The sequence below is a fragment of the Rhineura floridana genome, chromosome 3 (genome assembly GCF_030035675.1).
Source record: "Rhineura floridana isolate rRhiFlo1 chromosome 3, rRhiFlo1.hap2, whole genome shotgun sequence".
NCBI lineage: Eukaryota > Metazoa > Chordata > Lepidosauria > Squamata > Rhineuridae > Rhineura > Rhineura floridana.
In genome coordinates, this window is record NC_084482.1 from 197,127,984 (window position 1) to 197,142,539 (window position 14,556).

General features: G+C 41.6%; 1 protein-coding gene across 3 annotated transcripts in view; it reads right to left on the bottom strand.

The window, feature by feature from the left end:
* Positions 1-204: 204 nt before the first annotated feature.
* The window catches only part of LOC133381018 (galectin-1-like), a 149,763-nt gene continuing 135,411 nt past the window's right edge, over positions 205-14,556 (bottom strand). The window contains exons 1-4 of one of the 3 annotated variants that reach the window (XM_061619380.1): positions 8,039-8,145; positions 4,053-4,132; positions 2,285-2,456; positions 205-398 (exon numbers count right to left, since the gene is read on the bottom strand). In XM_061619380.1, coding sequence (XP_061475364.1) covers positions 252-398; positions 2,285-2,456; positions 4,053-4,132; positions 8,039-8,047 — 408 coding nt within the window. In that variant the 5' untranslated portion in view covers positions 8,048-8,145 and the 3' untranslated portion in view covers positions 205-251. Of the gene's footprint in view, positions 399-2,284; positions 2,457-4,052; positions 4,133-7,969; positions 7,997-8,038; positions 8,146-14,556 lie in introns of those variants that run through there. The other 2 variants (XM_061619378.1, XM_061619381.1) reach the window with 2 other exon arrangements.

The following is a 14,556-nucleotide window of genomic DNA, read 5'->3' on the forward strand; positions in this document are numbered from 1 at the left end:
TCTCCAGGTAGGGCTAGAAAAGACTCTGAAACCAAGGAGAGACACTACCAGTTAGCGTGGACAATACTGAGCTAGATGGACCAATGGTGTGACTCAATATAAGGCAGCTTCCTATGTTCCTAACTTGAATTCCAGGTTAACTGATCCAAGACGGTATTTGTATGTCAATAGGAATCCCCCAGGGGACTGGCAAGACAGACAAGGTCAAGTAACACATTTGTTTATTTGCAGTTGAAGGGCATGACTGGACTTCAATGAAACTTGACAGATTTGATTGCGATGTCTCCTTCCACTGAGAAGTATTCTGCAGAATCCAGCCCTAGCCGATTGGGGAACTTGATCTCCTGGTCTCCATTGATCTTTACTGTCACTTCCTCGCCATCAAAGGACACACATATCTGGCAAGAAGAGGTCAAGGAGTTAACCTCATTAATGTTTCCTGGAAAGAGGGGATCAGATGCTTCCAAGAGCTACACCCCAAACAGGATGGCATTTAGGGAGGGAGGGAATGGCTATCATCTCTTAATGCTTCAAATCACTTGCAGTTATACCTCCTGAGCAGTGAGCACTCACGTTTAAGGCAATTAATTGGTTAGCTGTGCTAAACTACTTGCCTAGTCTAAGTCATTCCCTATGTACAAACTAGGATTCCACGGGAGAAGCTCAACCTGAAACCACAACCCTCAGGATTCTGTGGTAGAAGTAGGGATGGTGGAGATGTTCAATTTTTTTTTTTACATTTGAATGAGAAACTACCCAGTTCACCCTTTTTGAACCCAAACACAGCTGCTATCCTTCAAAATTCACAGTTCTCCAGCAAAAACTAAAAAAACTGCATATATCACGTGAAAATATATGAAAATGCTTGATTTGTAAAAATACCATACAAAATGCATTATATTAGCGGGACTTGTTTGCAAAAATTGCATGTATTAGGAGAAACACACAAACATACTGACAAGATTTTGATAATTTTTTTAAAAAAAGATGAAACTGCTGCAAAAATATGAAGATCTGAACTTAAGACCAGAAAAATGAGAGAAATCAAAATTGACCAATTCATCCATCCCTAGGTGGAAGCCATGATAGCTATAGTGGTTTCATGCCCCTAAGAACAACAATTTTAACAACAGGGGGATCCTATTTGTACTGAACAAAAGGGCTGAAGGGTCATCAATATTACCCTGCTTCCAGGTAAGCCAGGAACCAGGCAAAGGGCTCCTTTAATCTCCTCTCCTCATATGTGAAAAGCAAAGGACCAGCCAGAAGTCTCTCCTTATGCACTTCAGCAGATTCATAAAAAGCAGCAGCTGTAAAGCTTTAAGGACAGACATCTAGGTAATATTTTCCCCACCCTACCAACAATATTGGTCATACTGCAGGCAGGGAGAAGATTTTTTGGACTACGATTCCCGTCAGCTCCAGCCAGCACAGGGCAATCCAGATAATTTTTGGACTACAACTCCCATCAGCTCCAATTAGCACAGCTGTGCTGGCTGCAATTGATGCAAATTGTGTTGTAGTCCAAAAACACCTGGAGGGCACTAGGTTGGGAAAGGCTGCTTTAGAGAAAACAGCCAAAGGGTATTGCAGCTAAGTGCATATATGTGGCATTTCTGCAACCAACAGTGGTGCTGTAGTCCGTATTACAAGCCTCTGGCACTCAGATTTGACCCAGGGCTGATCCCGTCTTATGCCCTTTTAATTCAAATATTGCTGCAGATATATGGCTTAGATTAAAACCATTAAGAAGGTCTACTATGCACTAGGCATCTGTGGCAAAAGACCCAAACTCCTTTGTTTTGCGAGACAGAGTGTATTTATTTAAGATGATCACCAAATGCTTGAAGCAGGGGTCGGGGTTGTATTTTTTAAGCCCAAACATTTTTTAAGCCAGAGCAGACCAAGCCAAAGCATTAACAGCATCACTCTCACTTCAGAGTACACACACACACAAATCAGAAACAGCACAAGAGAATGATAATATTTCATTTACCCCTTCCAGTTGATAGAGGCCTCACGAAGGATACTTATGCCTCAGCTGGAAGAACACACGCTTTGCATGCAGAAGGTCCCAGGTTCAATCCCCGGCATCTCTAGGTAGAACATGGTAAGCCTGGAGAGCCACTGCCAGTCAGTGTGAGCAACACAGCTAGATGGATCAACAATCCAACTTATCTTATAAGACAGCTACCCATGTTCCAGTGCCCAAGAACATCCAAAATCCCAGGATGATCCCTGCCTCCGACTCCTTCAGGTTATCGCCAAAACTTTCCCGGCTCACCTTGGTCTCTTCTCCCTGCTGGAAGGGGAACACCGCCTCCCGCAGCTCCATGCCCCACGCTCCACCGGCCTTTGAGTTACACACGATGGTCCTGACATCTCCATGGCTCTCGAAGCGAGGGTTGAAGTGAAGGATCAGGTCTGAACCGTCATGGCCCAGGTTGAAGGCAAAGCTAACAACAGAGAAGGACATATTAAGCATGCACATGTGGGGCTCCAGCTTAACATGAGCTGGTGGGGGCGGTCAAGGGCTGACCGGTTCCATCATTATAGTTCAATCCCATTTGCAACCAGTACTGTCAGTCTTTTATGGTCCACCAACCACAAGCAACAACACATACAGGACTGTACTAGGCCTACTTCTAGGCTCTTCTCCATGATCAGCACTCTCCACCCCAGCAAGGAAAGGGCACCAATACAGAATACAGTTCTCTTGGATACTGGGGGCGGATAGAAGGAGAATAGAGGGATAGTGTTGCCAATTGGCAATAACCCAGTCTGCTTTGTGCCTTCAGAAAAAAAAAGAGCTTGATCTGAAGATTTCCCCCTCCCCTATTTTTTCCCCCAAAGCCCTATTGCTGAAGGTATTCATCTGCATCTCTCAAGTCCATTAACAGATTGTTGTTTGTGGTTACCATACTGTTAGTTTGATGTTTATTTCATTCACAATCTAATATATAGAATATATTCAAAGTGATACAAAATAAGCATACAGATACAGGTCACCTCCGACCATCAGTATTTTGCAAAAGGGATCCCATACCGAAAATGTAGGTTTGAGCAATTCAAGTAGCTTAAAGTGCAACAATTCCAGTTTTGAAAAAACAAGACTTTTTGCAATATGGAAAGTGATGGAGAAAGGCTAAAAAGTGTGGGGTGAATGATTAAGGGGAAGGTGTGTAACCACCCTGCCAATAACTCAGAAGAATTATTGGATGCTAGGTTAAGCATCTTTAAGTAGAGTTCAGCACAACAGGGGCTGGTCAGATTACTCCTAATTAAAAATATGGTTGTACTGTACCTTTAATCATTCCAGTAATATATAAATGCGAGAGTATCTCACTTTGTATTTTTGAGTCCAGGTATATAAGCCCTATTCCAAGTTATAATGCACCATTAGTCTGTACAAGGCAGATTATTCTTTTTCCATCTATGAACAGTGTCTAAACATGCTGCCGTTAATAAAATATACTAGCATTTCAATATCCAGGAACAGTACATCCTTTACACCATTTAATAGAATTATGGATCCCTGGGTACCTCATGGCTTGTAATTGTTTTTCTTCATTTCTACTAACTGAAGTGGCAAAAAATGTGGCTTTTTTTTGTCAAAAGCTTTACTTGTTGGAGCAAAGCACCACCATCTGCTAATGAACACACTTTTCACTGTTGAGCACCAGAGCAGGAGCCAAGTTAACTCCAAGGAGAATTGGCCACATCCTCTTTCACTATTGTGCAGAAAACATTGTTATGATTTTACCAGAAGCCTTCAGATTCCTACCTGAGCCAGAACCAAAATGCAAGTTTCTAGGGCAGATATGGGGAACCTCTGGCCCTCCAGATGCTGTTGAACTACAAGTTCCACCTTCCCTGGCCATGGGCCATGCTTGCTGGGGCTGATGGGAGTTGTAGTTCAGCAACATCTGGCAGTCCAAAGGTTCCTCACACAGATTCTAGTGTTAACTGCCCCCTCATTTGGGCTCAAACTCTGAAGGAGGCATGCAGATTTTCAGCTTTGTCCAGCCCAGCTCACCCTCAACAACACAAACCTCTTCGCCTCAGGTGCCACTTTCCCCTTCAGTTTGATGCATTCGCCAGCCTTGATTGACAAGTGGGAAAAAACCATTTGCTGCAGGAAAGACAAAAACAGCAGCATTAGAATGCGCATCAATTTCATCTCAGCTATCATTCCTAGCTGGAAAGGGGAACACTTTCAACTACACCTTCTTTTGGAAGGAATTCCCTGCGCATGGCAGAATTGGCCTGTAGAAAAGGAGGTACTACAGAAACTAAGTGCCGCTCACACCTTGGAGACGGCCCAGCTGCCTCCAGTAACCCCCCCCAAACGCTTTTTAAAGTCATGGAACCACCAGGATGAAGGGATAAAAGAGTTGTAAGTTGTTAAAAAAGCCCTGCTGGATCTGAACAAAAGTCTTCTATGAATTAGTCCAATCTGCTTTTAAAGTCACCTATATTGATGGCCATCACTACTTGTTCTCATGAAAGCAAATTCCATAATTTAACTATGTGCTGTGTCGGGAGGGGGAGAAATATAATCACATTTAAGTAGAATTTCTCAAATTCACATTTTTCAAAACAATACAAGAACTGAAACACAGCCATCCATTGAAATTCAAACTTATATAGATTTTGTGATGCAATTCTCCAACCAAGCAATGTTTACAAACATGCATGTATTAGGGGAAACGATGCATAAAAATGAATATATTTGTGAAAACATACAGAAATGCAATATATTAGGAGAAATTGTTCACAAAAATGTGTACATTAGTCAAAACTACTTACAAAAATGTGTTAGGAGAAATTCTCACTAAAATGCTGACAAATTTTCACACGGATTTTTTTAAAAAATTGTTGTAGAAACCTGGAGATCTGGATTTAAGATTGGAAAAATAAGAAACAGAACAAAAGTTGACACCTCCTTCCATCCCTAGTGCTGAGTGAAGAAGTGCTTCTTTTGTTATTTGTCCCTACTAGCTAAACCTGGATCAAGGTTTTAGGTGCATTGGTTTATAGCTTAGTCCTGGGTTTGCCAACTCAGCACCTAGGGGCATCAATGTGCACCAGTAGCTCCTATGACGCCTGCGAAACATCTCTAAATATCCCCTCAAAATACACAATGCATGAGAGGCCACTTGCTCTGACTTGGCTTTTCCTACACTGAACACTGCCCTAAACATGTCTGCATTTCAATGGGTGCCAGGATTCGATACCCACACTCCCATCCATTCTGACCAAAGGAGAGGTCCAAAGAGCTTATCTCTGGGAATGAGCACAGCAGTGGCTGATGTAGATGCCTTTATTGCCATTTATGGAGCGCATGCACACACCACTTGGTGGTCCTTTCTCTTTCTGGTCTTTGAGATGGGGCAACCACTTTGAGTTATGCCACAATCTCACAGCAGCCATTTTATGACACGCACTCTTTCAAAATTCAAAATGTGTCCACTGGCCCAAAAAGGCTAGCGATGGTGACCCCCTAGCTTAGACATCTCGTCTTCTTGGGAACCTGGGAGTTGTAGTTCTTCAAGTAAGGAGGGGAAAAGGAAGAGGTCTAACCACAGAACTAAATCATATCCACACCATACATTTAAAGCACTATTATATCGCTTTAACGGTCATGGATTCTCCCCAAGAATTCTGAGAACTTTACTTTGCAGAGGGTGCCGAGAGGTGTTAGGAGAACCTTAACTAATTACAGTTCCCAGGATTCTTTGGGGGAAGCCAAGTATAAGAGTGTTTTAAATATATGGCATGGATGTGACCATAGACAAGAAGTCACACAGCTGTTATTTCTGGTTTCCATTTGAATGCTCCCATATGCAGGACAGGAGCCTAATACAACAAATGAAAAGTCTTGCCTTTTGCCCAGCAATTCGATGAATCCAATTTGAAGAAGCATTTTAGGGGTACCTAGCCTGTGGCCCTATAGCTGTTGTTGGACTCCAAATCCCATCAGCCCTAGCCAGCATGATCAATGGTCAGAGATGATGGGAGTTGAGTCCAGCAACATCAGGAGGGCACCATGTTGGCAACTGATATAGTTCATATCAGACAAGAGGGTCACAGATAGAGTTCACTACTCCATGCTAAAATTCTGATGTGAGTGCAGAGGACAAAACCATAAATGGTATACAGAGGAAAAAACCTTATCTTACGAGAGGATTCCAACTCCTATTTGGAATCTGTTTCACAAGAAGTCAGCTACATTATCTCCATGTAGTTAATGAATATGCGAAGAGCAAGACTTTGTTTGAATTTCTCCAACTCAAGCTAACAGGAGGTCTCTTTTTGAAAAAGAAAATCTAAGGAATCTCTTTCAGGAATGCCCGTTATCATTGTGCTCTTTGGAACTGGAGTTACAGCTTGCATTTCAGTGTTGCTCATAAAGCCCAGGCACTCCTCAAGGCCAAGTCAGACAATTGTTTGCTTCCTAGGCCACATTCACACCAGACATTTATTCCACTTCAGACAGTAATGGTTTCCCCCCCAAAATCCTAGGAACTGTACTTTGTGAAGGCTGCCAGAGTTCCCTAGGAAGACGGATGAATGTCAAATCACTCAGAATTATTGCTGTGTGAGAAGGACAGGAGTCACCTAACATAACACCCTTCACAAACTACATTTTCCAGGGGTCTTTTAGGAAGCCCTGTTTAAAGTGGAATAAATGTCTGGTGTGAATGTGGCAGCAATTCTTCGCTTCCTACTCACTCCCTACAAGCTGTAGTATCATCATAGCTTACAGAGAACCTTAACAACCACTAAAAAACTCAGTGGCACCATCAGGTCCCAGGCCCCACTCCATAGAATGAGTTGGAAGACCCCAAACATAGCAGAGTGGGCTTACCTCTCACCTTTTGGAGTGAGTTTAGGTAGTAGGCATTGCCCTCTGAAGGGGAGAGGAATAAGGACATTCAGTCCTGAATTTAAACACCTTTTTAAACCTGGGAGCACCACTGAATTGATAGCTGTTTCTAATGGAATGCGAGAATAACGTATGCCACAAGAATTAAGTTTGCTTACTAACAAAAGTCTATATACTACCCAATGGCTATGTTGAAGTCTCCTAGGAGCCACCTGAAGTAGGTACCCTCAGACAAGGCAGCCCATTACATGAGCTGCTGCCACAGCCTTGGTCGCCTCTGATCAGGAGGCCTGTCTTAGATCATCTACTCATGCATTAATGCAGGTAAAACACAGGTAGATTTTTTTTACTCCCAGAGGAAAGCTTTTGGACAGAGCCAGCCAGAGATATTTTTGCCGCCCAGAGCAAACAGAACACCTCCCGCCCTCAAGGACCATGGTACCTAAAAGTCTACAAGAGCCTCTCTCTTATCTAGCAGGGAGAGATACAATATGTTAGATACTAATAATTTGCTACTTTTTCACAACACCTCACCCTGCCCAGTTGTAGAGTCCGTGTAGGATTTTGAGAATAAAGTGTAGCATGTGCTTCTAGCTTCCAGTCATAAGAGATGACTGCAGCTATCAAGGGTTTAGAGATCCCTACCTTAAGTAGTACAACACAAGAGGGCAGGCTGCAATCCTAACCCTGCATACCTGGGAGTAAGCCCCATTGAATTCAACAGGATTTAGTTCCTAGAGGGTTCCTAGAGAATTGCAGTTAGACCTTTCTTAGAGTTTATCCACTAGTGGTTTTTTTCTGGAGGAGGGATTGTTTTACATTTTACTAGAGCAACATTCAATAATCCTAAAATACAGAATGCTACATTGAGCCTCAAAAAAACCTTAAATTTCCCTGCCACACTGAAACCCCCCCAGATCATTAAGTATTATTGGCACAGGATTCTTAACTTCCTTACTACTTAAGACTGCAACCTTAAGCCCATTTTTCTGGGAATAAGTCCAACTGAATTCTATCAGGCTTACTTCCAAACAGACACAGCTAGGATAAAATGGTAAGTTAAAATACTTAATAACTCACCCAATCTACCATGATGCTAAGAAAAATAAGCCACACATTTAAACATTCACCCCTTACACTATAACTTACTGAGTCCATTGTGAAGGCTGAATGACTCAGCTGCAGTCAAATACAAAGCAGTAACTCTTCCTTGCTTTGCTTGAGCTCTAAATATTGGCCAGAAGAAGGTTCTGCCTCCTTCCTGCCAATCAGACACGAGCCTGTAAAGACCAAGCAATCAGAGTAGAAGGGAGTCTCACCATTCATCTTCCAAAATGTGATGTGACCTCACTTGTGTCACTCTGTCCAGCTGAACTTTTGAAGCTGGTTGCACATCTCAGTCAGTGGGAAGAACCCATTTCTCGTCTAGGCCTAGCATCAGGAATATGGAAGAATGTATTTGTGTGCCCTATTCCCAGGCAATCAGAAAGGAAAAGGGCATCATGATCCACATTCTTGTTGAGCCTGTCAGTGATTCACATTGCAATCCCAGATATGTCTACTCAGGCATCCCATTCAGGGGGACTGCCCTCTGTCCCTCCTGTCCTAATATTTTAGATTAGAATTTTCAATAAATGGATGAGTGAGTGAATATAAAAGTTTTTGGTTTGGTGCTTTGTCTTTCAGGTTCTGAGACATAAAATCTTAATTTATTGTTAACAGTGCAATTACCTGGGCTAAATCCTAATGAACTGTTGGGTGGAGCTTGCTTCTGAGTTGACATGTATAGGAAGGTGGGGAACTGGGGGTAATGATCTCATGGTTGGCATAGGCAAACCAGATTCTCTTTATGCCATTTGGCATAACTTTATCACATTTACAAATAGCTCTGTTATACAATATCCCCCACCATCAATTCCTCTGCACATATGGTCTTCGCAACAAATATATGTCACTGTGTGCTTTTCTCTTCGTTCTGTATGCTGTTATCCTACTGCCCTCCATTTCGCCTGAGTCAGCCACACATGGCCTTCTCTCCAAGTTCCCCAAATACGCAAGCACAGGATAGGCCCTGTCTGGCAGCAACATCAAGAAATCCTGCTGATGCCAACTCTCAAAAGGTGTGAAAGGCCTACCTGAGCAATGTGAGATGGGAATCATTGGCTCTCAGGTGACAGCCACCAATCAAAGAATATGCAGTAGAAGCCCTTAAAAATGGTCCTTTGTCCATTGGCGATCAGAGAACTGGCAACTGGTTGTGTTACTTGTGAGAAGACCAGAAGCCTGGTTGTAACTAATTAATTCAGGATAAGGCAGACTTGAGTTAAAGAGCTCCTTTTATTTTAAATGTTCTGTTTTGTCCCGTTGTTTTTTCCCTTGCCTTCCTCATTCCTACTAAATGTTCTATGATTGGGCAGTTGCGTCTATCTGAGTGCACAGTTGCCAGCCTCATAGGGTTAGTGTAAACCCCAGATGAGCTTAAACCATTTAGTTTATGCTACAGAGGTATAGATCTGGGGGTGGCAGAGAAAAGCAGGCTGCTCTGATCTCTGGGAAAGACAGAGAGCTGGGTGCAGCTCTGTGCCTCATGTAAACTGAGTGGGACCTTGAGAAGACAAGTAAGGTTCTTTTGCCCCCGAGAGGGTCAAGTAAACTGGATGCTATCTGGGGGTCCTGGTTTAAGTGTTTACCTGAGAGTCACAGAATTGCCTCCCATTGGGAAGCTGTGGATATGAAAAGGGGAGGATGGTGGCAGCCAGTGCCAGATAGTTTGGGGTGTAACTGGCCTGCCTTACAAGGCAGTTGTGCAAAGGACAGAAGCAGGCTCTCCTTGCTTTCTGTTACACCTGGAAGGTAAAAATGTGATTGATCTAAAAGTTGTTGACAGAAATATGGGCACAATTACTGTATTTGTATAATGTGCCCCAAAGTCTCATTTTCTTGGAGATTCTTTTCTTTGTGTGTGTGTATCATGAGAAGTGACCTTTGTATTCTGTTTTATTAATAATAAAATTAAAATGGTCTCTTTGTTACAGGGACTCTCACAACACCATCATTAACCCACAGTCCTATAATTCTTTGGGGGAAAGCCATGATAGTTAAACAAGCATTAATCAGATTACCATACAGCCCATTTAAAAATAATTATTAGAAGTCTCTTGTGTAGAAGCATCTTCAGTGAATTCATACTGTCAAAACCTGTGGATGACTCCTGTGGATAATTAGCACAGGCACAGCTGGAAGTAGTTAAAATTGAATTACTCCCAACTGTGTCTGAGCTAATTATAATAAGACTTTTTTAAATGAAGAAATTCATGCTTAAATCGGGCCCTCTGTGCTCCCAGAGCTTTTATTTGCATTTGACAGACACTGTGGGCAGCTGTTTTTCTTGTTGCTTTCCAAAACACCTCCATCCATTCTCTGTGGATAATCTTAACCGCTATAATTATAACAATTGGCGCTTGTCATCACTTCACTCTGTGAAGTCCATAACTTTACGTGTACAAAAGTTCTTAACAGGGTCCCAAGAGGGACAAAGCAGAAGCCATAATGAAGTGAAGTGACTGAAATTATAGCATGACGTGACATAGCACCATACACAGCTTGATGTGTGCAACACATTTAATCTCTCTGTTGTTTCCTTTCCTCCAGATACACTGTGGTATCTGCATGTCAGCTGAAAAAGAAGAGACAATGGTTTCCTACTGAGGAAACATGGGAGACTGTCTTGTACTCAGTAGTGCAGTGACAAATTCAGAAGTGCAAGGCCCCTTCATGATAGTCATACCACATCCCCTCACAGCCATGCTCTCTGTTGTCATCTCTGCACTCTTCAGTTCTTCCCATCTGCAACTTCTTCCACAACAACAGATGTCCATGGGAGCTAGTTGGAATGAAAGGGAAGTGTGTTAGAGTGTGTTAGCTACTGAAAAGAGTCTTCTCAGTGGCCGACTCACCTACTTTCACTCCGACTGGCTCCAATCAGCAGAAAAGGACAAGTAAGCATGTTAGATGAGTCTTCTCAGTGGCCAACACACTCCCCTTTATGCTGATTGGCTCATAGGACCCTGGAGACATAGGGACCTTGCTCCCAAAAAACGTAAAGGGTCAGACCCCCTGAGACTCTGGACCACTACACCCCTGCTTATACTGAGTCAGACTGCTAGCCCATTGAGCTCAGTATTGTCTACACCAGTGGTTTCCAGACTTTTTCCCACGGACCACTTGGAAATTGCTGAGAGTCTCGGTGGATCACTTGATGATTTTTCTGTCCGTTGTAGCAATTGCAATGTACTATGCTAGTTGCTGTATGATTTTTAATAGTGTTTTCATTGCTTCTTTTATTTCTTAAATGTTATTCCGTTGTATTACAATTTGCATTCCATAGAAATCAAATTGTGATACCATAAATGCAATAAATTTATTTATTTAAAATATTTCTATCCCGCCTTTCTACCCTTTAATAGGACACTCAGGGTGGCTTTCAAAAATAAAATCAGAATAAATAAAATACAATATAAGAAATAAAAGGAGCAACTAAAATACAATTAAAAATTAACATGAATATTTTATGTAGACATGCCACGGCCTACTTGAATGAAATTTGCGGAACACTGGTGGTCCACAGACCACAGCTTGGGAACTTCTAGTCTACACTGGCTGACAGCAGCACTCCAGGATTTCAGGCAGGGGACATTCTCAGCCCCAACTGGAAATACCAGGGATTGAACCTGGGACCTTCTGCTCTACCACTGATGATGGAGGAGAAATTCTGTTCAGTTTGCATTTAAAGATGGATCAACCTAATGCAGGTTTCGTACTGAAACACAGCAATCCTTTGAAATTTGCAGTTCTCCAAATTTTGCAATGCAGTTTTCCAGCCAAGTAATGTATAAAAAAAATACATTTGGGTAAAGCTAAAATTATGAAACTGAGGTTATCATACTTTGGACACATAATGAGAAGACATGATTTGCTAAAAAAAAGAATAATGCTGGGGAAAACAGAAGGGAGTAGAAAAAGAGGAAGACCAAACAAGAGATGGATTGGTTCCATAAAGGAAGCCACAGACCTGAACTTACAAGATCTGAACAGGGTGGTTCACGACAGATGATATTGGAGGTCGCTGATTCATAGGGTCACCATAAGTCATAGTTGACTTGAAGGCACATAACAACAAAGGGTAAAGTGTGCATAAAAACACATTTGTTGTTATATGCCTTCGGATTGACTACGATTTATGATGACCTGATGAATCAGTCACTTCCAATAGAATCTATTATAAACCACCCTGTTCAGATCTTGTAAGTTCAGGTCCATGGCTTCCTTTATGGAATCACATTTTTGAAGTACTTGATTTTTCTCTCTCAGTAGGTACATTGTAGTATATCTTGGTAATCATCTATGAAAGTCAGCATGTATAAATTTCCACCCTGTGATGGTGTTCTCATGGGTCCACAAAGGTCTGTGTGAATTAATTCTAGAGGTTTTATAGTTTTCCTTTAACTTTTCTTAGGAAATTTTGGTTTCACACTTTTTGTCTTTATACAACATTCACATTTTTCTATAGATTTACATTGTCCAATTTTAATTCCTGTAGACAAATTATCCTTCTCTAGAGTATTGATTCTGGCTAATCTGGCATGTCCCATTCTTTGATGCCACACATGTAAACATCCAGAACCACAGGTTTCTTTGGCTGTATTTGCATTCATAGTTTCAAAATATTCAAATTCAAATATTCAAATATTGAAATATTGAAATATTCAAAATTTTGTCATATAAACACAGTTCACCTCCAAGCTGCATTATTTTGGTGGCACTTTTTAAATTATCTTTAAATGCTGGAACAAATAGGCAAGTTTTCAGTTTAAGCTCTCTAACGCCCTCTGGCATTTTGCAAAGCAGCTCCACTGTGCCTATTCCTTAAGAACAGAAAACGTCTCCTGATGCTGTAATTACATTCTGTGTATGGGGGCTAAAGTTCTAAAACAAATTTTTATTATTTATTAAATGAGCAGTACAACCAGTGTAGATTAAAAATCTGGTTTTATAATCACCATTCTTTCCATCAAATACATAGTAACTGGAATGCTTCACTTTAGGTTTGGCTATTTGATTTTCTTTCAGCTTGCTTCTGTTTAAAATTAACTCTTTATCCTGTCTCCCTTCTAGGACAATCCCTTTGAAGGTGATTAGAAAATTTGCATTTGAAGCAATTCTTCAGTTTTTTATCTGTACCCTGCTGTGTGGCTTTGGGGCATGACTCATTTCTCTATCCTGCCGTTGGTTGTAAAATTTGCTTTTTCAAGCAGAGCTTCTTCCTGTCTCTCTTTATAGTCCTGATCTTTCAGATATGACATAATCTGATCCAAGTTCTGATCTGTCTGTTCTAATATGCAGGCTGTTATAAGACGTTGACTTAGGGAGGCCAGGAGTATGACCTTTTGTAAATCTTCATCCAATGATCTTCCACATCTTTCTAATTCTCAGAGCAGACTTGTAAATCTCTCCAAATGTAGATTGAGATCTTCTCTGTCAGATTGTTTCAGCATGTACAGCAACTTATAGAGAAACATCACGAATTTTAGATTTTATCCGATACACATTTTCAAGTTTTTTCCATATTTCCTTCACATTCTGACAGCCCATGCAAACATTTAGTGCCTCATCTGATGAAGCAGAAATAAGAAGAGACTTCACTTTGGCATGCTTATGCTTCCAGGAGGCAGTGGCTGCTCCATCTGCTGCTGAGGGTTCAGGATCAGTCAGGACTCCATGCAGATTCTCCCCTTCCGAAAGCACCATTATTAGGAGACTCCAAATCACGTAATTGTCCTTTGCCAGCCTTGGGATGCTTGTCTTAAGTGTTGATTCTTCAGCCATGGTTTCCTATCTTTTGTTCTGCTCTTCTTTCTGTAACCTAAAGTCTCCTTTTTGATCTCTTTGTAAATCACACACAGTACTTAGCCTTTTTAGCTTTCAGGCATAACTCACAATTCAATTTAGCTTACTGGCACACATAACCCTTTGTTATGGAAATACGCCAGAGATACTCAGCCTCTGAGCTGCGTGTATGCCAGTGTGTCTGTTTACCTAAGTAGCAGGCTTTTACCCTGCATTTATTTTAGATCACTGAGACTTAACGCTTAGTAAAAAAAAGAAAAGCTACTTTTCTATGTACAGAAATACATAGTAGATAGGAAAGGCATACCTAACTAACTAACTAAGCTGGAGGCGCAATACCCAGACTTTTTGCCCTCATGGCTCAGGAGAGAGAACAAAGACAAAGATGTCTCCTCTCTCCTTGGACTGTCAAAGAAGACAACAAAGGAAGGAGGGGCAGGTCAGCTTCCTTGAGCATATCAGTTTACAACAGAAGGAAGTTAGGTAGAGAACAGCACAGGTAAAGGTAGGCAAGCCTAGACAGCTGGAGGACCCTAACTCTATCTTCCTTCTGGAATACACACAAAAGAACCCAAACAGGAGTTGCTCTTGCCCCACTTCCAACATTTTAGACAGAGACGACTTGGCCACAGCGCTCCATGCTCTGGTAACTTCCAGACTGGATTATTGCAATGCACTCTATGTGGGGCTGCCCTTGAAGACAACCCAGAAACTTCAATTGGTCCAAAATGCAGCAGCCAGATTAATGTCTGGGGTTTATT